At 55.7% G+C, this 26,355-nt stretch overlaps 1 protein-coding gene across 2 annotated transcripts in view; it reads right to left on the bottom strand.

The window, feature by feature from the left end:
- PEPD (peptidase D) overlaps window positions 1-26,059 on the bottom strand; it is a 136,002-nt gene extending 109,943 nt beyond the window's left edge. The window contains exons 1-4 of one of the 2 annotated variants that reach the window (XM_010359608.2): window positions 25,896-26,059; window positions 16,371-16,554; window positions 14,789-14,916; window positions 4,506-4,569 (exon numbers count right to left, since the gene is read on the bottom strand). In XM_010359608.2, the coding sequence (XP_010357910.1) occupies window positions 4,506-4,569; window positions 14,789-14,916; window positions 16,371-16,554; window positions 25,896-25,912 (393 nt within the window). In that variant the 5' untranslated portion in view covers window positions 25,913-26,059. Of the gene's footprint in view, window positions 1-4,505; window positions 4,570-14,788; window positions 14,917-16,370; window positions 16,555-25,788; window positions 25,863-25,895 lie in introns of those variants that run through there. The other variant, XM_030942847.1, reaches the window with a different exon arrangement.
- Window positions 26,060-26,355: the final 296 nt, after the last annotated feature.

Raw genomic sequence — 26,355 nt, 5'->3', positions numbered from 1 at the left:
CCCTCCAAAGGAAGGGGAGGCTTATTAAATGGAACAGGGCTGCATGTGCTAGCCCTGGGTGTGTTGTTACGTTGATGTGAAGGGTCTACATTCATCGGCACAGAAGGAGTCTGTCAATTACAGCAGCAGAAGCAGAGAGCCAGGAGGCACTTGGGGATTGTATCTGCTATTGTCTTGGGAGGGAGGAGCAGGATAACAAATGTGTGGGCTGATGGTTTTTCTCCAGGCGAGGACTCTCTGGACTTGCTGGTTAGGAATAATGGAGGAGGGGAGGGCAGCCGTCTCCTTGCAGCACCGTGCTCAGACAATCCAGGCCCGACTCTGAGAGTAGGCTGTGCATCTCCCAGTCCTGGCAGGGCAACATCTTTTATTGATCACAACTGCTTGAGTGGGCCCTGGTTACTTCTGTGGCTGCAAAACCTCTCCCAGCCTGGCAGATCCACCCGCCCTTCCCCACGGAGACCCATTAGTGCTATGCTCTCATCAGCACACCCTGACTCCGTGCCTCAAATATTAAGGGAACACAATGCACTGTGTGTTGCTGGCTCCCGATGTATCCCCGGCACACAAGACAGCACGGCTCTGTCAACTCAAGGCCTCGTTTCCACGGAATGGTGGCCACTGGGTACCTCTCACACCCTGCGCTGTTAAATGGCCCTGCCTTGCTTCATGCCGCAGCCAGCATCGATTTCTCGGGCAGCCCCCGGCCTCTCTGGCAGATGGAGCTGGATGGTCACAGGCAGAATTCATCCGAGCCCTGTGGGTGTACCTCCTCCCCCGGGGACAATCAGAGGCTTCCCACGGACACTTCCTGCACTTTCCTAACCAGGGCCCAGACCAGGCCCAAGGGCCGCTTTTCGCAGGGTGATGAGCTGGAGAAAAAAGCTAGATATGCCTTTGCCAGCATTGGGAAAGCCTGCAAGGCTCCAGAGAGCTGGCTCTGCCCTGCAAGCACCGAAGCTCTTGAAAATAAACCTTCTCTCACGGCGTTCTCCTCCAACACTACTGCACACTGGTGGCCTGCACTGCTTCTAAAATTTCAAATTTGTTTCTCAAATGTAAACATCAGGAAACATCACCAACAGTCTGGATGCGTGGCTACTCCTTAACAATCAGGTTCCACGAGCCCTGGGCTGGTGGTCCCAAAGCACGGCGGCCCCTGTTGACCCCATCGCTCCCAATGCCTGTCCTGTGCTGCCGCGGTGTCCTCTTACTGTCCTGCCTGCAGCTGAGTTGGTGACCCTGGGACCTTCTCACATCTGTCTGGCACCATAAAGGAAAGCTAGTGCATGGAACGCATGCTCCACCTGCCAGCTCTCAGCCGCTGATCCCGCCAGCCTTTGCACAGGGCCTTCACGGCAGAGCCTCGGGGCCCCACTCAGGGTTCTGCTGAGTGCCTCCTTCCCAGGGGAACTGCCTTCTCAATAAACTCAGGATCCTCTGTGGGGAGGAGGGAACCTCGGAGCCAGCTGTGCCCCATCAGACACCTGCATGTCATACATGCTATCACGTGACCGGCCATGGTTCAGAGGAGACAAGCGTTGGCTGTGATTTGTCACTGACAGCTGAGGCCACTCCGAGTGAGATGGGGCTGAGCACTGCAGAACCAGCCTGGGGACCCCTACCCTAAATAAAGGGCTTCCTGTCACCTCCCACGATGCAACAGGCCCCAGGTACCTTGAGCAACCTGGGATACCTCCCAGCTCAGGGGGCTCAGTCCAGCAGGTCATACTTTTTGGCAGGATCCCTTCGGAGCTACAGAAAACAAAAGGCACAGGGAGTCCACGTAGCCTCCACAGGAGTGCCTTCAGCAGCCCTCCTTTCTGAGGGGCAAGGGAGGCCTGGAGGGGAGGCCCCTGGGGTCACATCCCAGCACCACTCCCCTCCAGCTGTGGGGTCGTGGACGAGGCCTTTCTCTCTGAGCCTCAGCCTCATCTATGAAAGGGGTGGGGCTACGGCCCCGCACAGTCCCCACCCCGCTGTGTCCCCCCACAGTGGGAGGGACAAGGAGCTCCAAGAGAGCTGTCAGTGTTACTGGAGCCCATGGGGACTGCCCCGGCATGAAGCACTTGCTCTGCTGTCAACATGAGCCTTGTTCCCAGTAAAAACAGCGGCAGTAACGGTAACATCAACACCAATCTGCAATGGCAGTGGTGGTGACGGGGTGCTGTGGGGTGCCCCTGAACCCTAAAGAGATTCCAGCCTTTGAACTCTACTGAAACCTCAAGGTTCTGCTTTGTACACGAAGATGAAAAGTGAGCCAGTCTCCGTGCTGTCATTCTGTGCTATCATTGACAACTTCCCTGCCCTCTCAAGGCGGCCTCTCTCTTACTTCGCTTACAGACCAGTTCTCCTTCCTCGCCCCCAGAAATCACCGTATACATGGAGCTGAATTTCCCCCCAGTTATAAAGATAAAAATGTCAGACAGTGGCTGGGGAGGCTGTGGCCCAGAGGCAGCTTGGACTCAGCAGCTGAGTCCAAGGTGGAGGCAGGTGCCCGCCCCACCAGGGTCCTTGAGACACTGCCCACCCCAGGCTGTCCCTCCAGGTTTCACATCGAGGAGAGCTGAAGGGTCAAGGTTTCAAAGGGCAACAGTGTTAAGAAGCAGTTTCTGGAGCAAGGAACACATCTGCCAAGGAGAGGGTCAGAAGCAAAAGGAGAATGAATGAGTAGGTGCCTCCTGCTCCAGTTTCCAGACCTACAAGGTAAGAGCAGATGGACTTGCTGGGGGCATGCAAATAAACATTCAGTCTATTTTAGATCCTGTACTCAAAGGGATCAATACGCTAGGTCACATGTGTATTGACAGAATCTTCAGATGTTAAGAGTCACCCCCAAAAGCTTGGGATTGAAATAGCATAACATAAAGATTCATCAAAAGCCTCCTCTCTCCACAGTCCAACCAGGCAGAAGATGTTGTAGAGACAGGCCCCCATGGCCCTGCAGAGGTGGGCAGTGCCCCTTCACAGAGGCTCTCCTGGGGACCTCTGCCCAGGCACCACCACCCTGCGGTGACTGTTCACTCATGTGGTCACCTCCTGCACCGAACTGTGTCCTGGGCTGTTGAGGTGAGCCCTGGGTCTCAGCCACCTCTGATGCCCTACATGTCCCTGGGACTGGGCAGGGAGAGAGTGCAAGAGGAATGTCTTGGGGAAAAGAACTGGGCATTCAAGACAAATACAAGACAGTCAAGGGCAGGGTGCACATCAGAACACAGCCTCCATGGTGTCCACAGCTTGTCCTGAGGGCTCAGAGAAGGGGCACCAGTGTGGACCAGAGTCTACAGCAGATACAGGGGCTGGTGCAAGGCCTCAAAAGATGGATAGCAGAAAGACAGAAATGGAAAACATATTCCAGGACAGCAGAACTAGGGGCAGGGTTAGGGCACATGGTAGTGGCCTGCCTGGAGTCAAAGAGAGTTGGCCACCTCTGAGCTGGCTGGGCCGGGCTGGACCCACCAAGCTGGGCAGAGACAAACTGGCCTCTCACAGCACTGTGTCCAGCCATGATCCCTAGGAACCTGCCTCTCAACCAGGCTGTGTCCTGCCCAGAGGAAGGGGGAAGCTGCTTGGCCGCCAGAGCTGCCCTGGCCACTTCCACACTGCAGCCCCGGCTCTTAGCATGGGCCACATGCAATCTCTATCTGTGGAAATGTGACTACGGGAGGGCCCTATCCAAAGCCAATGCTGCCGGGTCCAGGTTGGACTCCCAGTGGCAGGCACTGACTTCTGGGTGCTTCGCATTCCACACTGCACTGACCTGCACAGGACGTGGGGTTGTGAGAGCGCCCAGGGCCAGAGCACAGAGGTCTCCTGTGTGCCAGACAGTGGTTTAGTGTCAGGGCCTTTCGTCACGTAGACCACAGGGGCTCCCAGCTGTGCTCTCGCCTCTGTCCCAGCCCTGCCCCACTGGCAGGAAGGACAGCCGGAGTCGAGGAGTCAGGGCAGCCCCTTTCACCTGCCTGGACTTGGTTGGCACAGATTCAAAACCCCAAGAGGACAGTCATATGCCTACCCGGGCCACATGACACCAAATGGACAACCCCACTGAGAAGTGGATTGAAGTCAAGGGACCTCCAATGCTACTCTACAAGCCTTTCACAGCCTCGGGCTTTTCTGACAGCAGCATCTGCAGTCAACCAGGACTCGAGACGCACAAAGGCCTCAGCCTAGCCTCACGGTGACTTAGATCGTGTGCCACCGCTGCAGGCAGGCCCGCCTCTCAGAGACACCTCATGTATCTCAGCGGCCACAACCCAGGTCACCAGACACTTCCACCCACAGAGTCAGGGGCCTTCCCAGGCAAAGCAATGGCTCCGCAGAGAAGCCTTACACATGGATTGCTGCCTACTCCTTCCAGATGGCAGCACCCCCAGCGTGGGGGCCGGTGGCCAGGCGGTAGTGTCCCTGACATCCAGCAAGCTTGTGGCAGTGGAAGGAGAGGAACTCCAGGAGTGGAAGGCGTGCTGGAAGCCCTGGGCTGCACAGAGGAGCCAGCTACCCACCTCATCTGCGTACTGGACGTCATCCACTGCATACTTCGCCTTGAAGTGCTCCTTGGAATGGATCCTCAAAGAAAAGCACAAGGAATGCCAGGGTCAGGGCTTGGTAATGGCTCAGCATGGTCACCTTCCTGCCTGCCAAGCCCAGGCCATGGAGCCCCAGGCCCATCCCCATCACGGCCAGCACCCAGCACCCGGCACCGAACAGGTCTGCTTAGAGGGCAAAGGACATTGGGCCACGGAGTGACGGATGAACCACAGCTGCTTTCCTCAGCAACGCCCGCTCCTCTGTGACCCTAGCCACCTGCAGCCAGCCCCTGCAGACAAAAAGCCCTATCATCCCCTCCACTGCCAGAGACAGTCCCCCAGGGTAGCCAGCCAGTGCACCCCACTCTCTGTGGCATAAAACAATCTGCCTGCCAGGTCTTCATGGAGCATCTTTAAAGGAAAATTTATTTTAAGGTCGGGCACAGTAGCTCACACCTGTAATCCCAGCACTTTGGGAGGCCAAGGCACGTTGATTACAAGGTCAGGAGATCAAGACCATCCTGGCTAACACGACGAAACCCCGTCTCTACTAAACATACAAAAAATTAGGGCATGGCGGCGGGCGCCTGTAGTCCCAGCTACTCAGGAGACTGAGACAGGAGAATCGCTTGAACCCGGGAGGTGGAGGTTGCAGGGAGTCAAGATTGCGCCACTGCACTCCAGCCTGAGTGACAGAGCGAGACTCCATCTCAAATAACAATAATAACAATGTTTATTTTATTTTCTAGAGACAGCATCTTGTTCTGTCACCCAGGCTGGAATGCAGTGGCACAATCACAGCTCACTGCAGCCTCAAACTCCTGGGCTCAAGCGATCTTCCTGCCTCAGCCTCCCAAAGTGCTGGGATTACAGGCATTAGGCACTGTGCCCAGCCAAAAATTAACATTTTTAGAAAGTCAATATCAGTATTACTCAATGTGATGAGAAAAACTCAAGCTTACTCATTGCCCCTGAAAAATCTGCCAGTGAGAAGACACAGAATGGACGAGGTTGGGCAGCCCTCGTCCACCTCCTGACGGGCCCTTTGGTCACAGCTGTGCTAGGCAGACCTCCAGCCTGGGTCCAGCAAGCCGCCACCCCCAGGCTCTTGGTCAGCAGATAAGTAAACGTCGTTGTTGGTGACAGAGCTTACGTAAGGGGAAAGGAACACAAACCGCACAGGGGAGACACTGAGAGCCAAGTCCAATGACACACGCACACTCGGTCCTATGCCATCCCACACCTGGGCCCCACCTCATCACAGGGGCTCTATCCCCAGCCGTGCCCCAGCCCCCCAGCTGTCTGTGACCTCACGGCGTTACAGTCACCAGGCGCCAGATCCCAAATAGGCCCTCCGACAAAAAACAGCAGATGGTTTCCGGATGGCACTTCCTGGGCTGTCAAGGGGTGGTGGTGAGACAGGAGAATAGGGTCGGGAGGCAAGGAACCTAGGGCTCTTTCATGCAGACTTCCTGGAACTAAATCGAAAGGAAAATCCTAACTTTCCACACCTAAGTAACAAAGGACCAGAGGCTGCTCTCTTTGCAAATCCCCCTTTTTTTCTTGAGGCAGATGGGAAATTGAAAGTACCTCTGATAACAAGTGGAGTCTTGGTTTGCACAGAAATGCAACTTTCTAACTTCACTTTAGAAGTTACAGAGGTTTTAGAAGTGAAGTTACAAAGGTTGCTTTCTGCAACCAATCAGACTGATTGCAAGCCACCACTTCATTTACACAAGGTGAGCACCAAGTGGCCAATGGGAAACCTCCTGGGGGTATTTGGACCCGAGAAGATTCTGTCACTAGGCCCTTGAATGCTCAGCCGGCTCCCACACTATGGAGTGTACTTTCATTTTGAATAAATCTCTTTTCTTCTTTTGTTGCTTCATTCCTTCCTTTCTTTGTGGGTTATGTCCAATTCTTTGTTCAAAATGGCAACAACCTGGACAACTTGCAGTCAAGACCTTCTACCGATAACGGGGAGAGAGGGGCTGCGGAGGACAATGTGCCTGGGGAACCCCACAGAACACGGTGGAGGGAGAGAACCTTGGGACTTGGAGGTGACGACCTTCATGAGTGAGCTCCTGAACTGGTGTCCTAAGTGCCATTCTCAGCCTTTGTGACACTAAGGACCAGCATCACCCCCAGGAAACAGAATCCGCTCCTCTCTCTGAGTCCTCCACCACTTCCCTCCCCACCCAAACCAGGAAGAACCGGCCACAGGGCCCAGGGACGGCTGCAGGGAGCAACAACAAGGAACACCGAGGGCCCAGGAGACTCGCTAGTCTCACTGTGATCAATCAGCTGCTCAGTGCAGCCCACAATGCCCTTTGCTTTCTCTCCCTTTCGGCTTCTCTGAAATGATCACGGGTTATCAAGCTCCTGCTGTTAATTAAATTTGCATGATTCAGTCACATTCACTTGTGCATTTGAGACAGGACTCAAAAGTTAAATGGTCAAGGTCTGACACCTCCATTAGCACGGCCTCGAGCAGTTACTGGGCAGGAACTGATGACGAGCGCCTCGCCTGGACTCCGGAGGCCCCAGACGCAGGGCTTACTGTGCAGCTGGCTCAAGGGAAGCCTGCAGACCCTTTGCTACTGAGCAACCACACTCTCGGCACCGAGTTGACCCCACAACCCGGCACAAAAGCACGTGTCAGAAATACAAAAGGCAGGGCCATCAGCAACACATCAACTCGGACTTTCTGGCTCCATAACAGACACCCTGCGTCCTCAGTTGTTCCCAGCTCTGCCTCTAGCCCCCCTCCCTTCATTGCCTCCAACTGTGACAGGAGTGGAAAGCAACCTCACAGCAGACTGGGGAAGTACAAAGGACATGATTTTGAGGCCAGTGCCCTACAGAGGGGCATCTCAGCCATCAGTGTGGCACCTAACCTTGTCACCTCCACTCCCGTTAGGGGCCTGAAACCTCCCAACTCACCCCAACTGTGCAGAGGGAAGCCACCAGGAAATGCGTTCTGGCCCCTCCTGCCAAAAAGCGCCTCCCGAGCGGGAGGCCTGGTTCTCAACAGGGGAGCCATTCAACAGATAAAACCTGAAAAGCTGCAAATACAGCTTTTCTGGCAACTGTGCATTTCATTCTCTCTTAAAGGGCAGAGATAATTAAGTTTGGATAGTACTTATTTTTCATGTTTGGGGGCTAATTATAGTAAAAACCATTTAAACGTCACCCTAAGGGATATGCGTGCCAGACCTCCACGTCAAACCAGTCACCAAAGGCTTGGCAGCCATGATTTGGTGGGGCCGATGAGAAAAGAAGAGGTGTGGCCACACAAGCCCTGCAAAGCTGGCTGGAGAAGCCCCTGGGGGGCTCTGGACTCCCGCAGACCAGGCTGGCCAGGGCAGGAGGGAGGGCCTGCGCACTGCCCCGTGGGGAGTCTGGGCTCCAGCAATGGTACTTCACGTCAGGCCCCATCGCATGGGAAGTCTGGATAGAAACAACCAGACTGGAGGCCGGGTGCAGTGGCTCACGCCTGTAATCCCAGCACTTTGGAAGGCCGAGGTGGGCGGATCACCTGAGGTCAGGAGTTCAAGACTAGCCTGGCCAACATGGTGAAACCCCATCTCTACTAAAAATACAAAAAAATTAGCCAGGTGTGATGGCTGTAATCCCAGCTACTCAGGAGGCTAAGGCAGAAGAATCGCTTTAACTCAGGAGGTGGAGGTTGCAATGATCTGAGATCGCGCCATTGCACTCCAACCTAGGTGATGAGATCAAAACTTCGTCTCAAAAAAAAAAAAAAAAGAAATGAGCAGACTGGAGAGGATGGGTCAGCAGAGAGGCTGCTGTCACATCACACACACTCCCCTCAAGTGCCAAGGATAGCTTTGGGAGGAGAGAGGAGAAGTCCTCCTACCCAAAGAGGCTCTCGTCCTCCAAAGGGGTCAGCATCCAGGGACCCCAGCTGGGCCCTGGCATGAATGAGAGAGGCCTTTCCCAGTCCCCGGAGTCAGAGCCCGTGGCTGCACACACTGCAGTGACTACCAGCACCTATGGGGGCCAAGGGTGGGAAGGAGACATTAAATTAACGCCACACAGTGCAGACACAAGGAGTCCTCTAGAAAATGAAATTTCAAAGAGCAGGTCTTGCCGGCTGGCTGACCACCTGCATGCGGTTAATGAATAAGTAATAGGGCCAAATTACAGCCGTCACCATCCATTTCCTGCGGCCCGGCCTGCCTTCAGCTACTAACAATGCTGCGTCGCCGACTCTCACTCTGCTCACCACAGAAGGCAGCGGCACTTGCTCTGTGGTGGAAGCCGGCAGCCATTCAAGGATGTCATCAGCTGGTCAGCGACAAAAGCAGACCTAGCCACAGTGACGCAGGTGCCTACGCCCAAAGACCACTCCCCGAGCAAGGCCTCCTCACAGGGGCCGCAGAGGGGACAGCGCTGCCCGGGAGGCTGGAGACCAGGTCCAGTGACCAGGCCTGCCCAGGGTCAGCGCCTCAAACCGCCCAGACAGCAGCCGAAGGAGCTCTTCAGCCCCTTCTCAGAGACCTGCACGGCAAAGAGGGGTCCCCACACCCTGCCCATCACGGGGAGCGTGGGAGAGAGGCACCAGAGAGGCTGGGGAAGCCTCGATCCTCCGGACACTTGGTGGGGCAGAGCTGGAAAAACATACAACACACAACACACCCTTATCACGAACACTCTGCACACCACACGCACCCACATACAACACAGCACACTCACACCCATCACACCCCCATCACAAGCACCCCACACGCTACTCACACACCCACAGACACCCCCATCACAAACACCCTACACACTACACACACACACACCCTCATCACACCCTACACACCACACGCACCGACACACAACACAGCACACTCACACCCACCACACCCCCATCACAAACACCCCACAAGCTACTCACACACCCACACACACCCCCATCACAAACACCCTACACACTACACACACACCCTCATCACAAACATCCTACACACCACATGCACCCACACACAACACAGCATACTCACATCCACACCCCCATCACAAACACCCTACATACTACACACACACCCACACACCATCACAAACACCCTATACACTACACACACACACATCCTCATCACAAACACCCTACACACCACACGCACCCACACACAACACACTCACACCCACAGCCCATCACAAACACCCTACATACTACACACACACCCCCATCACAAACACCCTACACACCACACACACCCACACACAACACAACACACTCACACCCACCACAGCCCATCACAAACACCCTACATACTACACACACACCCCCATCACAAATACCCTACATACTACACACACACACATCCCCATCACAAACACCCTACATACTACACACACACACACCCTCATCACAAACACCCTACACACCACACACACCTGCACACAACACAGCACACTCACACCCACCACACCCCCATCACAAACACCCTACACACTACTCACACCCACACACACCCACCACACCATCACAAACACCCTACTATACACACACACCCTCATCACAAACACCCTGCACACCACACGCACACCCATGCACAACACAGCACACTCACACCCACCACACCCCCATCACAAACACCCCACACACTACTCACACCCACATACACCCCCATCACAAACACCCTACACAATACACAAACACACCCTCATCACAAACACCCTACACACCACACGCACACCCAAGCACAACACAGCACACTCACACCCACCACAGCCCATCACACCCTACATACTTCACACACACACACATCCTCATCACAAACATCCTACATACCACACACACCTGCACACAACACAGCACACTCACATCCACCACACCCCAATCACAAACACCCTACACACTACACACACACACCCACCACACCATCACAAACACCCTACCTACTACACACACACCCTCATCACAAACACCCTACACACCACATACACCCACGCACAACACAGCACACACATGCCCACATACCCTCCCTCACATGCACCCTACACACCACACACACCCACACACAACACAGCACACACACACTCCCATCACAACCTACACATCACACACACACCCCATCACAAACACCCTACACACCACACACACAACACAGCACACGCACACCCACATGCACCCCTCCTCATAAACACCCTATACACCACACACCCCATCACAAACACCCTACACACCACACACACCACAAACACAGCAATGCCCCCCCACACACAACATACTCTACATGCATCACACACCTCACACACACCCCCCACACACGTCCTCTCCACATCACATCCATACCTACCCACCCCTCCACATGCACCACACCACACACAGGTATGCACTCCATATGCACACACAGCCCCCCACACATACACCATACATGTGCAAACCCTCCCACCATACCCACATCCATCTCTCACACAAGATGTGGGTATGGCCCTGGGAAGGCTGAGCGCCCCTCCCTGCATACCAGAGCCAGGGACGGAACAGGGTACAAAGTATAAAGGTTCCAGGAGGGCCCCCCGACCTGGTCAAAGTGGCTCCTCAACTCTGGGCTCTGAAGCTGCGTGGGGCACTGACTCACAGAGGCCCACAGCCAAAGCCACCCTCCACTAAGCCCGACTCCGATGAAAAATGATGGGAAACGCTCTCACATCAAAAAGGCACCACACACTGTTGTGAGCAGAGACTCAGAATAAAAATGCATTCAAAACTACCACCCTCCTCGTCCCAGAACGGGCCTGGGGTGAGGAGTGGGCCGGCCTCAGGCTGCCCACGGCCCCAGGCGTCTGCAACCCTGACAACAGCGAGACCGTTTCCGCAGGAAGTGGCAGATCCTGCAGACGGGGGTGTCGTTTCCCTGGGCGACTTTGGATCGCAGTATCTGCCAGATGGATTTTCAAAAACCATCAGATAGGGACTCAAAAGGAAGCCGAGGAGCTGAAGGTCAAATGTGCAGTCTGGTGGGTTTTGCTTGCAAAGGCCAGGTACTCCTGTCAGCCTCGCTCCCGGTGCCCTATTGATTCCAGGAGCAGCTGGAAGCAGCCTTACGCAATCAGATCTGGCCACTCCCCAGCTCCGGTCCCACACAGTCAACCTCGCCACCACTGCTCTGTTACAACTGAGCCTTCTCTCCCGAGGGTTCAGGATGTAGAGACTCAGACAGGGTCATCCCAGGGCAGAGGAATGGAGACGCCTGCTGGGGGTGGCTGTGGTAGGGAACCAGGATGGCAGGACACAAGGGTCTACCTCTCAGCTATGGGGCCAGAAGCCCCCTTGGGATGAAGGCTGCCTGATCTGACCTGCCCAGCATGCACACAGAGGAGGCATCCGCCCTGACTGCTGAGCTGCTTCTCTGAGCAGTGGGACATGTCAACAGGCTCTGAGCCAGCAGTGAGGGCCATGAGGAGGATGAGAGGGCAGCCAGGTCAAAACTGCAGGTGTCACCCAGAGTCAAGGATCCCCTGGCGCAGGAGCCCTCACTCGTCCTGAGGCGTGCCACTTGCAAGAAAGGCTGAGGCCACAACTCTGCTCTGGGTGGAGAGAGGATGCTGGGAGAATCCTCCTGCAGAAAGCAAACCTAAACTCTTCGTCACTGCTGTCCCAGTTACAATGGCTGGGGAATAAACCACTCCAACATTTAATGGAGTGCAAGACCACCGATCATGTTCATGGACTCTGAAGGTCAGGAATTCGGACCGAGCCCGGAGAGGACAGCAAAGCTCTGCTCCACATCTAGGACCTCAGCAGGTGGAAGGCTGGGGCTCGGAACCACCTGGGGCTCATGCACGCTGGTGGCTGGTGCTGCTGGCGGCTGGGGTCCCCCTGTGGGGAGTCTGTGCTTCCTCATGATGTGGCGGGTGGGTTCCCAGGGCAAGCACCCCACGGGAGAGAACCAGGTGGAAGCCACAATGCAGTTTACAGTCAAGCCTCAGACGTCACACAGCAGTACCGCCACCTGGTCATGAGGCCCAGACCTGGGTCAGGCAGGAGGGAAACAGATGTCACCTGCAGACAGTGAGTGTCCAGAAACACTGCTGTGGCCATTTTTGGACACGACAATCTGCCTCCTGGAACCATCCCTGCCTCGTGTCAGTGTCACAGATATAACCGCCGCTACACTGGCCAGCACTGTAACTCCAGTCCTGGGGGGCTTCCAGAGCGGCATCACAGGGAAGGAACTGGAGCCCCAAACATGACCAGACCCACTCGCAAGCCCCACGGCCCCTCAGAAGCCACACTGAGCAAGCAGGCAAGCTCAGCCTCCAACCACAGCTCCAGCAAGACCCGGCGGCAGGACCTGCACGGGTCACGCCCCCATGCTGAGCCATTTCTTTTTATAACATGGCAGTCATAAGGATTCCACCAGGAATGAGATGAAGGTCGACAGTAAAGATCACAACAGGATGGGAAGGCACCGTCAGGTGAGGGCCTCCGAGGGGCAGCCCGGTAGAAGCCCCAAAGGCACTCGGCCCGGGTGTGTCCACTCCGTGCCCTTCTTCCCAGGGGCTGAGCCAGGAGATCACCCCCAGGAGAAACAGCCCTCTTTTCTTCTGCTGCCAGTTGTGCTCCAGGCTGAGTCCTGCCCAGCAAAGATCCCAGTCTTGCCAGGCTGGGATCCTGCCAAGCAGCCTAAGAGCAGAATGATCACCAACTTGTAAGCCTGAACCCCTCTCCCTGAGACAGCAGGAGCAGCACACACCACAGCCAACAAAGGCAGAAACGGAGTCTGCACTGAAGGGAGGGTGAGGGGAGGGTGGTGCTGGAAGCAGGGGAAGCCCCACTGTGGCCCCGGCCCTCGGCACAGAGCCCAGTCCCTGTGGCAGCCAGGGGCCTTGTCACTCAAACCAGTCACAGCCTCTCCAGCCCACCTGGTAATGAGCGTTCTGGGGCACCAGGCAGCAAAGGCTGCAATTTATACATTAGCACGGAATAATCACTCTCCAGGTGGAGATGACACGCAGCGAGGCGGCCAGCATTTAGCAGGATCCTCTGATCACCTCAAACCTCCCTGGTTAAGTACAGCGTCCACCCTGGCACCTCTGAGCAGGCAGAACAGCTCCTCGGGGGTGGGGGAACCTGGAACAGTAGGCACTGTGGAGGGTGGAGGCAGGTGCACCGTAGCCAGAGCCTCTGCTCCATCTCACATGTGGGCCAGGAGGGCAGGGCCTGCACTGTGTGCAGAGGCAGGCAGCAAATAACACACCCAGCATATCAGCAACAGGTCTCAGAAAGGCAGTCCCCCAACCCCAACCCAACCCACCACCCTCAGGCACGCACAGGGCCATGCCACACCTGTCGATGCCATGCAGGAGTGACGGTCTCCCAGGGCCAAAGCCTCAGACGTTTTCACAGAGCGAGGAAGCTAGAATTTCAGGATTAACAAATTGCACTTCTAAACAAACAAGGCCCCCAGCTGACAGGGCTCTGATGAGTGGAGGAACACCATGGTTCTCGGTCTCGAGTCGAATTAGAAAAAACGACATGGACACACATGGAGTGGTTTTAAGGAGTGGAGAATTTAATAGACAAGAAGGAAGGAAGAAGACAGAAGGAAGTAGCTCCTCTGTACAGAGACAGAGGAAGGGGGACTCCAAAGCTGAAAGAGGAGGTCCCCAAGTGCAGTGGCCACCAGCCCAGGTATATATGCGGAGGCTGGGGGAGGTGGTGTCTGATTTGCATAGGGCTCAGGGGATTGGTTTGACCAAGCACGTTATTCACATAGCCCACGGAAAAAGCTGGCCCTCCCACCCTAGCCTTTTAATATGCAAATGCAGGGTACCATGGATGTTCTACACATGTAGGGATATGTGGGGGCAGCCATGTTGCCAGGAACATGTGGGGCAAAGGCAAGAAGGCCTTGGGAATCGCCATGTTGGGTGGATCCAGTTTCTAATGGCCTGCATCTGTATATCAAAGGTTGCCTGCCTGGCTTTAGGAGCTGGGGCTTTACCAGAAAACTTCCCAAGGATCCCTTTTCCTCTCTATCTACCTAAAATAATTTCTTAATAACTCCTACGACACAGTTGTACTCCAGCTGTAACATCCCTTCCCAACCAAGGGTGCAGGGCTCTGGTGCGAGGCAGGCTGTCACAGCCCTGACCACATGCCCTTCCTCCTGCAGTTCTTCCCTACTCCCCATCCCCAGGCCCAGCCCGGCCCTCCCATCCCACCTCCCCTCCACCTCCCCTCCCCACCCCTAGCCCATGGTTGGTAGCCGCGGTGCCTCAGCCAGGCTGCTCCTTACTTTCCCATCCAGGTGGCATGGCTGGCAGGAAGCCTGGGCACAAACAGGGTCGACTTCCCAGTGTCAACATCAATGACGCCGAAGCAGCCTGGCTCAGTGACACCGAACGCCCAGTGAAAAAAGGACTCCTGTGGCAGGAACAAGAACTCTTGTTAGCCAGTGGAATGTGAGGTGCAAGGAGGGACCGGTGGCTGCATCGCAGCACCCCAGAGAGGCAGCTCAGACCGACAGCCTCTTGCAACAGGCTTGCGACAGGCTTGACCCCAGCCCCAGACATCCCTTCCCCCTCAGCACCCGACTCCCTGGCTCATCCTCCCGTGGTTTGGCAGGGGGCAACCTGACAGCTCCTCCACCCTGCTGGGAACCCTCCTTGATGCTGCAGGTTTCGGGTATGTGCCCAAGCCCCCCTGTATTCCCACCCCCTAGGTCCATGACAGGGCGCCCAGCACCACCACACATCCAGCTCAGCCCTGCCTCTCTGCCACGTGCAGGCAGGCAAGACGCCCCCCAGATTCCAGTGCCCAGGCCGGATATCTGCACGGAAATGGATTCCTCCATTTAGGACTTCTTACTTCCCTCTCCCACCCCCGGGGCGGCTGATGACTTCAGTGTTTAGGGATGAATGCTGCGCTAAAAGGACGTCACATAGGTACGGTGGAGGAGGATCTCTTCCAAAATTAGCCTTGCATACCATCAGAAAGGGAGCCAACAGCTGAATTTAGGAAATCGGTTTTTAAGCCGCAGAATATTTAAACCTGGAGAAGCATCAAGACTGGCCAGAGAAAACTTATTTAGACCGCCATGTCTCTCACTGCCATGGGACTGCAGGCTTGCAGCTGTGTGAACAACAGCGGACAGACGGGCCCCTTCGGGCAGAAGGTGCTTTTAGTAAAGAAAACAATGGTCTGCGGTCGCTCAGCAATGGGTCTCAGCCCATCTGTGGACTGCCGGGGCAACAGGGTTCAGCTAGGGAAGCCATGCCTTCCCATATCCTCTCCACACTGGGCTCCCCTTCGCATTCCCATCTCTCTTCTTGCCAGGATGTCGCATGGACACATTCCCTAGGCTCTGCCCGCCCCAGAGAGGTTCTGAAGCTCCCGCTGTGGTCAGGCTCCAGCTCTGGGCATGGCAGCGGGGAGAAAATAGCACTAGATTTAGAGATGGAAGACGAGGTTCTAATCCCAACTCCACCTCTTGGCAAGTCATTTTCCCTCTGAGCCTCAGTTTTCTCATCTGCAAAATGGGTGTAATGCTAAGATCTGTGAAAGTGGGCCAAGCTCAGAGCCTCACAGTCTTCCTGGGTGGGTCCTCATGTTCCTGTACCTGGGGACTGAGTGCTGCCAGTGACTCTCAGCCATGGCCACCATGATCAGGCTGGTTGCCCGCAGGTGGGCCACCCACCGCCCCACATCTTCAAGTTCTACATCTTCAAGGAGCCCCTGGACCACTTCCCAGGCGAGGGAACGGAGGTTCAGGGAGGGCCACAAAAGGCAGCTCTGGCCAAGCTGGGGCCTCCAACTCCTGCTCAGGCGAGAGGCCCCATCACAGGCCCGCTCACCTGCGGCCAAGGGGGCAGGCTCACCTGGCGGAAGAGGACCCCGGTGTCAGTGCAGTAGCGCTGAGTCTCCTCCCCGCCCTGCAGGACCACGACGGAGCCGGCCTGCACAGCAGGGTTCTTCCGCAGCCGCTCACACAGGCGCTGCCGGTTCAATGCAAAGAGCGCCAGCGGCACCTTCAGGGTTTCATTCCCCAGCCAAAATGAGGGTCTGCAGAGGCAAGAGCACACACAGCCACACAGGCCTCTGTTAGCATCTCCAAGCATGCCCACACCTGAGATCGGGGTGACCGGAGGCCCAAGCCTGCCGTGGGACCCCCATCAGCATGGGGCAAGCTGCCCGAGCTCCACCTGCTTTTGACCCAGAAATAGCCCCTCACTGGTCCCCCTGAGAACCACAGGGGCTTGTCTCCCCTCCATCACCCATGCTGTCCTGACTCCACCCCCCTGCTCCTCTGTCCCCCAGCCAACTGCCCAGCAGGCCATAGGGACTGCACACTCGAATCTGCAGCAGGTCCCCAGTCCTGCTGCATTGGTGCCCATGACCCTGGGGGCCACTCTCTCTGTGGAAACCCTCCCCAACAGCAGCTGGTCCAGACTCCCTACCAGCCAGGCCCCCAGCTCCCGGCCCAACCTCCCTGCTGAAGCCCAGCTTGGCCCAACCCTGGGGCCTCTTCCCTAACCAGCTCCTTCCCTCAGCTCAGCTGAGCTCACCCAATCCCTCAGCTCAAAGGACCATCTGCATCTGCAGACCAATGACGTCTGGCTCCAGACTCACAGACCCATCGGCCACCCTCAGCAGGCAGAAGATGGCCCTGAACCAAAGCCGCTCCTCCCCAGCCTCCCCCAACACAAAGCACCTGCGCCTGGACAGTCCTGCAGGCCCTCCTGACCTCCTATCTCATCCAACCTCCTGGCCACCAGCAAGGTCTGGACTCTACCTTCAATGCACATCCCCATCCCCAGGGCCACCGCCCCATGTCCCATCTAGACAACTGCAGGCAACTCTCAACGGCGCTCTTGGCCCCAGCTTCCCCACAGCCTGGTCTGCACCTTCTGTCACAATGGCCCTTTCGAAATGCCAATCCCAGCACACACTCTCTGCCCGACCCCGTGCTGGCTGGCTTCTCTGAGTGCAGACTTCACTCCCCAGCCACGAGGGATCCAGGCCCCCAGTTCACCCTTGGTTTCCTTTGCTGCAGCATCCTCGCTCATCCCTAAACAGCCAGAACACTCCAGCCGTTGCCGCTGCGGTGCCCTGTGGGGAATGCTCTTCCCAAGGGCCCTTTTACCCAGCCTCTGCAGAAATGCCCCTTTCCTACCCAACCCACCCCCCAGCTCTCTTCACGTCTCTTTAGAGCCCCCATCACTCTTCATTTATTTGTTTGCTGGCCCTCCAGGTAACATGTAAGCTCCCTGAAGGCAGGGACAGAGCAGGTGTCAGTATCTATGGAATGAATGAATAAACAGACGGTGGTCCCAGCAAGCAGGCTGGAGGCCGGGGCGGGTGTGGAGAGACAATGGGGATGAGGTGGAGGAGGAGTAAGCAGGGGCGGGGTATGCAGGAGGGAGCCCCTGCAGGCTCTCCAGCCAGGGGACAGTGGGTGGGCATGGAGGTCAAGGAGGCAGGGACGTCCCAGAGCTGGTGAGAGCAGAGAGCGCTACCCAGGAACTGCAGTCAAGCTGCGGATGAAACCTGCCCTCACAGTGCAGCACTGTGAAGCTGCCTGGGGCACCTCTTACACTCACCTCACATGGGACCCTCAGAGGCCCTGACCCTCCTGCCAGGGTCACACAAGCAGGTGACACCTTCTGCACATCTTGGCTCCAATACGACCTTCTCAGGGTGGTCTACCCCAGCCTCCCTCTTTGAACCTGCAACTCTTCTCCTTGCCCAACCCCCTACTAGTCCCTGGCCTGAGGTTTCCCCACTTGCTCTCCAGATACACCCCCCTGCACTGTACCCAGAGGCTGACCTACCCAACCTCCTCAGCGCGGATGCTGCCTCCTGCCTCCAGGCACGCTGAGCCTACGGCAGGCAAAAGAGGCTGGAGGCAGGAGGAGAAGGAGGAGGACAGTGGATCCACTCCCCTGGCTCCCTCCCTGGGGACCCTGGAACTAAACGGCTGGGGGCACGTCTCCACCCAGGGCCACTGCTCTGATGAGGCCACCCTGCCCCACAGCACGGCCCTTGCTGGGTTTCTGACCAGGTTCCCCACTCTTCTTTCCTGGGTTCCCTTAACGTGCGCACAGCTCTGCATATCGTCCCCACTCTCCACTCTCCTTAGTGGCCCCCTGGAGTAAACTCCTAATGTGGGGCCAGGTCCCTGGCTAAGACAACGCTTAGCACTCAGCACCTTCCAACCTAAATGCAGCGGGTGCTGCCTGGTGCTTCCTGGTGTTCTCCAGCCCACCCCCTCGGGTGGAAACACTGGGAGATGGAGCTCCACGTTGCCTCGGTCACTGCGGTGCCCTCATCTGGCACCTTGCCTGACACACAGCAAATGCTCAACACATATCTGCTGAATGACACACAGGACCACACACACAGCTGTGGGATGAGAAGATGCCACATCAGCCGCAGCGGGGCAGGAAGCAGCCCTGGAGCCCCAGCCTGCCCAGGAAGGGTGGAGGGTCAGAAGCAGCCGCACATGCTGACATGACTAGAGCTCCCCCACATACCCTTCCTACCCTCCCAGGAGGGTGAACAGGTGGCTGGGTGGACACCAGCAGCCAGAGCTTCCTCTGGGCTATGGCTGCTTTTCTCCCACACTCAGCCATCGGGATGAAAGGACAGAGGGAAGTCGGTGAGAGTTTGTAAACATGACCACATCCCAGATGGCCATGCCATCAGGAACTGAAAGTGCAGTCACCAGCACCTTGTGCTCAGACGTCCCCCACAGCCTCCCACGCCCTTCACTCGGGAAAGCCCATGGTGGGATGGGCACAGGGGCAAAACTCATCTCTGCAGAGTCCCCAACAGCACAGGGGCAATGACAACGAGGCCCTGCTATGGACAGCCTCAGCCACAGTCGTCGAACAGCACGACCAGCCTAAAATGCCCATCCTCAGCCACCAGCCTGGCCCCCACCTGCAATGCTCGCAGAAGGGCTGGCCTTCCCCTTGTCCAGAACCTTCTGAGAGACTGAAATTTCTCAGGGCACACGGACTGGGATCCCAAGGGCTGAGCAGAAAACTTGATAAGCCACCTTCTCCTTGAGCACTCAGCTGCCACTGCAAAGAAGATCTACAACCATAGCCGGGCGTGGTGGTGGGCGCCTGTAGTCCCAGCTGCTCAGGAGGCTGAGGCAGGAGAATAGCATGAACCCGGGAGGCGGAGATTGCAGTGAGCCGAGATCACGCCACTGCACTCCAGCCTGGGCAACAGAGCGAGACTCCGTCTCAAAAAAAAAAAAAAAATCTACAACCATGCTTACTTCTCCACAGGGCTCTGCCAGAACAGAACCCACCCTGTGCATGAGAAGGGCTAGCCTGAGCCACGAGGCAGGGCAATACGCTACAGTCATTAATTACAGGACACCAAGGAATAAAGTTTTATAGAGACATGCCCTTTGATTTCTCATGGCAGAAACCAAACCCCCAGAGAGACTGTCAGGCTCAGAGCCAACACAGATGAATTCTTCCTGCAAATTCAGCAAATGCAGCACCAATAAAACATCTCCAACAGGTTTCTGCTGCAGTTTTTGTTAAGTGGCATCCGGAATTTAAAAGGCAAAAGCCATTATCATCCCCAGGTCCCAAGGTAAATAAGCCATTCTTTGCTGCAGACAGACAGGGCGCAAGAGCTCTAGGGCCTCAGAGACCCACAGAACAAGTCTCTGAGACCCAGAGGCCAGGATCCCCGCTGCCCTGGCAACAACCAAGACCTGGTAAGCAGCCCAGGACCAAGAACGGAGTGACCAAGACTGAGGCCAGTTCCCAAGGAGGGTAGGACGCCACTGCCCCTGCAAGCCATCCCTGTCTCCATACAACCCACACCCCCATATCAGTACCGGGCCACCCTCTCCTTAACAGCCAACTGCAGGGCTCTTACCTAAGGCCTAGGGACCCCCAAGGATTCATCCTCAAAATTAGGGGCTCCATCTACTTGGATGGGAAAAAGCTGTACCTTTATTTTCTCTAACCTCCAATTCAAATTTACATTTTCTTCAATTATTCACATAAGTAACAAACTACTCAGTGTCAGCAATGCATGTTAATCTGTCACTAGCAAAAATCAAAGGTATTTTAATATCACGTTATTGCTGTTGCAGTATCTCGAAATATCACTTTTGCACCTCACAACTTCAAAATTAAAGTAGTTGGGCCAGGCGCAGCGGCTCATGCCTATAATCCCAGCACTGTGGGAGGCAGGAATTTGAGACCAGAATGGGCAACATGGCAAAACCCCATCTCTACCGAAAACACAAAATTAGCCAGGAACGGTGGCTTGTGGTTGTGGTCCCAGCTACCCGGGAGGCTGAGGCAGCGGGACTGCTTGAGCCCTGGAGGCAGAGACTACAGTGACTAGAGATCCCAACACTACACTCCAGCCTGGGGGACAGGGCAAGACCCTGTCTCAAATTTATGTAACATTTTGATAACTGTATTTCCAAATAATTGGATTTTATGTTTGAAATATTCTGTACTTATTTCATGCATTTAAAAACATTATGCCAGCCAGGCACGGTGGCTCACGCCTATAATCCCAACATTTTGGGAGGCCAACACAGGCAGACCATCTGAGGTCAGGAGTTCGAAACCGGCCTGGCCAACATGGTGAAACCCTGTCTCTACTAAAAATACAAAAATTAGCCGGGCATAGTGGTGTACACCTATAATCCCAGCCACTCGGGAGGCTGAGGCAGGAGAATCACTTGAACCTGGGAGGTGGAAGTTGTAGTGAGCCGAGATCAAGCCACTGCACTCCAGCCTGGGCGACAGAGTGAGTCTCCCTCTCAAAAAAAAAAAAAACAAAAAAAAACCATGATGCCAAGAATGGTGCATAGGTTTCACTGATGCCTGTGGGGTCCACCGCACAGACAAGGAAAAATCTAGAATGTGCACTAGAATGTGGAGTCGCTGGCCAGGCGCGGTCGTTCATGCCTGTAAACAAGGTACTTTGGGAGGTTGAGGTGGGTGGATCACGAGGTCAGGAGTTCGAGACCATCCTGGCCAACATAATGAAACCCCATCTCTACTAAAAATACAAAAAAATTATCCAGGCGTGGTAGCAGGCACCTGTAATCCCAGCTACTCAGGAGGCTGAGGCAGGAGAACTGCTGGAACCCAGCAGGCAGAGGTTGCAGTGAGCCATGATTGTGCCATTGTACTCCAGCCCGGGTGACAGTGCAAGACTCTTTCTCAAAAAAAAAAAAAAAAAAAAAAAAGACTGTGGGGCCACTTCTAGATAGGGCCACACCGCTAAACTCCCAGCAGGAGAGGCCAGCCAAGGACCAGCCACCTCCTCCCCTCAGCCTCCAGCGTGGGGCCAGGCACCAGACAGACGCTCGGGCAGCCCACTGGGTGCCTGACCGTAAGCGCCAGGCTGGAGAGGGTTGCCACAGCTGGAGAGGACCTTGAGGCAACTGACCAGCATCTTCCACCTTGCACTTCTCAGCATACACAGAAACCAAGAGAGGGCTGTGTGGAGTCAGGACCTGGGGAAGAGCCAGGGAAGGACACTCAGTGACCAGCCTGCCTCCCACAGGCCCACCCATCCCCAGCCCCCAGAGTCGGCCTGAGTCTTCTGCTCCTGGAGCGCAAGGTTCACATTAGGGTGGGGTTGGGCTCGTGACCCACAATCTGAGTCCTGCAGAAGACTCTCCAGAAGAATGCTGACTCCAGTGTAACCTATGACCCAACAGGTACACGCCCAGGAGAGCTCACCTGTTGCCTCTTTCTGGCTCTGCAACAGCTCCTGGGAGCCACTCAGTGAAAGAATTAAAGCTATTTCTTCATCCTATTCCTCGGAATTCTGTCACCGTGACTCCTTCCCTCAATCACTAGGAGTCTCCCAGGAAAGCAGGATGGGATGCTGTACTAATTTAGAGTAAATCCCCTTTTCATTCATTTCATCAAGCACCAATCACAGGGCAGCCACAGACTGGCCCTGAGCCTGAGGATACAACAGAACCCCTGGGCTCTAAGGATGCTAAGAGAGGCATGAAGGGAAGCAACTCCTAACCCACAATGGGTAGACGTGGAAATGTGTCCTGCTGGGGAGAAAACCGCGTGCTCCAGAGTTCTGAGCACTCAGCCTTTACCGGAGGGCTGGGAAAGGCTTCTGGGAAAGGGAACCATCTGAGCTGGGCCTGCAAAAATTTGAACAATCACATAGAGGACAAGAGCATTCCAGGGATAGCGGGTGAGTGTGCAAGGGAAGAAGGGAATGGAAAAAGCCATGTGGGGGAGCAGATGCAGACAGGTCTGGCTGGAGCTGAAATATTTCAAATTATCAACCCTGACTGTGGAATGCTCAAAGCATGGCTCAAGGAGACAGCAGTGCCACCAAGGGCCATGGGATAGGGACCCCCTCCATGAGGGGATGGGAGGTGACGTCACAGCACTCTGTCTCAACCTGAAACCTATACCCAGACTAGCAAGAGAAAGTAGGATCAACCCTGAAACACTCCCAGAGTAGACTCTTGAGTTTCAAATTGAATCTGAGATGCTAGTTTAGGGCTTCCCCTACTCCCCAAATCATATGGGGCACACCCCAGTCACCTGGAACTCTCATGGACCCCCTCTGTCCCAGGCTCCGGTAGGATTCTACAGACAACCAAATCCAACTCCCACGGAGCCCATGGCCATGGCCGTGACTTGCTGGCGTGACTTACGCCTGACTCTATGATCTGTCCTGTGGGTGCAGCTGGGAGCTGAGCCGGAAACATACTTAATCGATCTGCTCTTAAGGAAGCCACTGGGGTCAACCTCAGGCTCAAAGTACCCACGGGAAAGCCCCATACCAGACTGGGATGGCTCTTCCCAAGGAGACTGCCAGGCTCTGGAAGCTCCCACGCCCTCTCAATAGCACACCTTTCTAAGACTTGCCTGTCAGGCCTCTGAGCCCAAGCCAAGCCATGGCATCCCCTGTGACTTGCACAGATACACCCAGATGGCCTGAAGTAACTGAAGAATCACAAAAGAAATGCAAATGCCCTGCCTCACCTTAACTGATGACATTCCACCACAAAAGTGAAAATGGCCGGTCCTTGCCTTAAGTGATGATATTATCTTGTGAAATTCCTTTTCCTGGCTCATCCTGGCTCAAAAAGCTCCCCCACTGGGCACCTTGTAACCCCCACTCCTGCCCACCAGAGAACAACCCCCCTTTGACTGTAATTTTCCTTTACCTACCCAAATCCTATAAAACGGCCCCACCCTTATCTCCCTTCGCTGACTCTCTTTTCGGACTCAGCCCGCCTGCACCCAGGTGAAATAAATAGCCATGTTGCTCACACAAAGCCTGTTTGGTGGTCTCTTCACATGGACGTGCATGACACTGCCACTCTGTTTTGCCTCCCTCACCCACCCTGTGTGGTGGCCCAGAGAATTCGTTCTGCTAGAAAAGCTCTCATTCTGGGACCAGGCGCAGTGGCTCACACCTGTAATCCTAGCACTTTGGGAGGCCAAGGTGGGTGGATCACCTGAGGTCAGGAGTTCGAGACCAGTCTGGCCAACATGGTGAAACTCCCTCTCTACTAAAAATACAAAAAATGAGCTGGGCGTGGTGGCACACGCCTGTAATTCCAGCTACTGAGGAGGATAAGGCAGAAGAATCGCTTGAACCTGGGAGGCAGAGGTTGCAGTGAGCCGAGATCGTGCCATTGCACTCCAGCCTGGGTAACAAGAGCAAAACTCCGTTTCAAAAAAAACAAAAACAAAAAAAGAAAGAGAAAAAGAAAAGCTCTCATTCCAGGATCCAGTCAGTTCCAGACTTGCTCCTATCCAGACATCAGCTTGGTTCCTGCAGGAGAGCAGCAGGTCTCAGGCCAGCTTGGAGTCCTGAACCCAAATGCAACCCCTGGCACTTCCTGTGAGCACCAAGCCAGCCTAAACAGAGAAACAGCACACCCACAGCTGGGCACCAGCCTGCTCATTCTACCCTTTAAAAGGGTCACAGGCTGGATTCAAAGATCTGACCCTGAGTTCCTTGACACCCATCTGAGACTTTGTCTGCACTGTTCTCTACCCGAAGGGAGTCTCATTGCTGAAGGATTAGCACAAAAGTCATCCAGGGAGTGAAGCCTTCCAGCACTTTCCCTGAGCTCAGAATCCATGTCCCTCCTTTGCAAATGCCAAGACCACAGGTAAGCAGATGGATGACAGAGTCCCATGTGTCCATCTGCCCCAGTGGCCTGTGAGTACCTAAGGGAAGGCCCAATGCTATTCCCGGAATACAGCAGGTGCCCACAAAATGTTTGATTTGTATGTCCTAAGCTCCCTCAACCTTGGGGGCCAAATGAGAACTCACTTTCTGTTGCCATTTTCCCTGCATCTTAAAAAGAGAGATGCATTCAGTCCACTAGATTCCCCCATTCTGACCTCAGTTTCCAACCTGGCATCTGGAATACTGCCCCATCCTACACCAAGCCCCCTCTACCCCACTGAGCCAGCAGACCCACACCTTCTCCCACTGAACTCACACATAGCTCAGGGGAGCCTACTCTTTTAAAACAGATCCAGCAGCTAGTAACAAAACCCTTCCAGCCCCTCAAGGCAAAGTCTGAAGAAGCCACCTGGAACACCACACCTTCCCGCCCCAGGCATGCACCCCTGTCCCCAGAACACTCTGAACTCTCAACCTTTGTCCCTTACCCTGGGCTCAGATGCTCCCTATCTGGGAGAGTCCGCCCAACGCTCCGGTAAACCCATCTGTCCACCCTTCCTCCCACTAGGACCACTCAGCCTTCTTTCATTCAGCCCAGTATGGAGCACCTACTGTGTGCAAGGCACTGGGCTAGCGAGAACCAGGTTAACGAACCTGCCCTTGCACTCTAAATGCAGAGAAGATAATGAACAAGTACAAACAATGCTCTATATGGTTTATCAGGTAATGATAAGGGCACAAAAAGTGGGATAGATGGTTAGAAAAGGATTCCCTGAGGAGGTGACATTTGGCCCCTGAAAGAAATGTGGACGTGCCCTGCGGGGAAAAGGGAATTCCAAGTCCGTCTCAAATACCGCCTCCTCCGGGAAGCGCCCGGGTGCCTGCGGTCCTCGCAACGCCGCCCTCCCACTTGGGGGTCTTGGCAGCGAACATGCGTGTCGACCCCAGCCCCCACCGCAGCCGCACACAGTGGGGCCGCCAGACGCGCGCAGACAGGGCCTAAGCCAGCCAGGAGGGTGGAGAGGGGCTGCGGCCGCCGCGCTGACCCTGACTCAGAGCGTGAAGCTCGCCGACCGGCGTTCGGACTCTGGGCCGACGGGAAGAGGCACCTACCCGCGGCATTCAGCGAGCCCGGTTGGGGCTCTCACCCGCGGTCCGGCTGGGACACCCATGCCCCTCTCCACGCCAGCGGGAAAGAGCGAGAGAGGTGCACTACTCACCCGGTGGCCGCCGCCATATTCGCCCGGCACCGGCGTCACGTGCAGTGCGGCGTCAGCTGAGCCCCTCCGGGTCCCAATGCGTGGGGCGGGGTAAGAGCGGGGGAAAGGGCGGGGCAGGGGGTGGGGCCGGGAGTCCTGGACCCACCTCCTCCAGAGCCAAACTCCACGGTACGGGAAGGGGCGGTACCTGGGGAGGAGCGGATCCCTGAAGGGGCGGGGCTCCCGGAGAGGGGCGGGCCCAAGAGCGCGACCAGCATAAATGGGCGGGCTGCCTACAGGAGACAGTAGGTAGGGGTAGCGGGCAGCATCTTCCTCCTTTGCGTGGCAGGAGGGAGATCCTGAAGCAGAGGACACCTTGATTCTGGTTCAGCCCCCGATCTGGCGTCCCAGCCAACCCGGGAGAAGAACACATAGGAATAAAGAAACCACGTGGGAGGAGAGGAGGGAGACTGACTCAGGC

This window comes from Rhinopithecus roxellana, chromosome 12, assembly GCF_007565055.1.
Source record: "Rhinopithecus roxellana isolate Shanxi Qingling chromosome 12, ASM756505v1, whole genome shotgun sequence".
Taxonomy (NCBI): domain Eukaryota; kingdom Metazoa; phylum Chordata; class Mammalia; order Primates; family Cercopithecidae; genus Rhinopithecus; species Rhinopithecus roxellana.
This window is presented reverse-complemented; position numbering and strand designations above follow the sequence as displayed.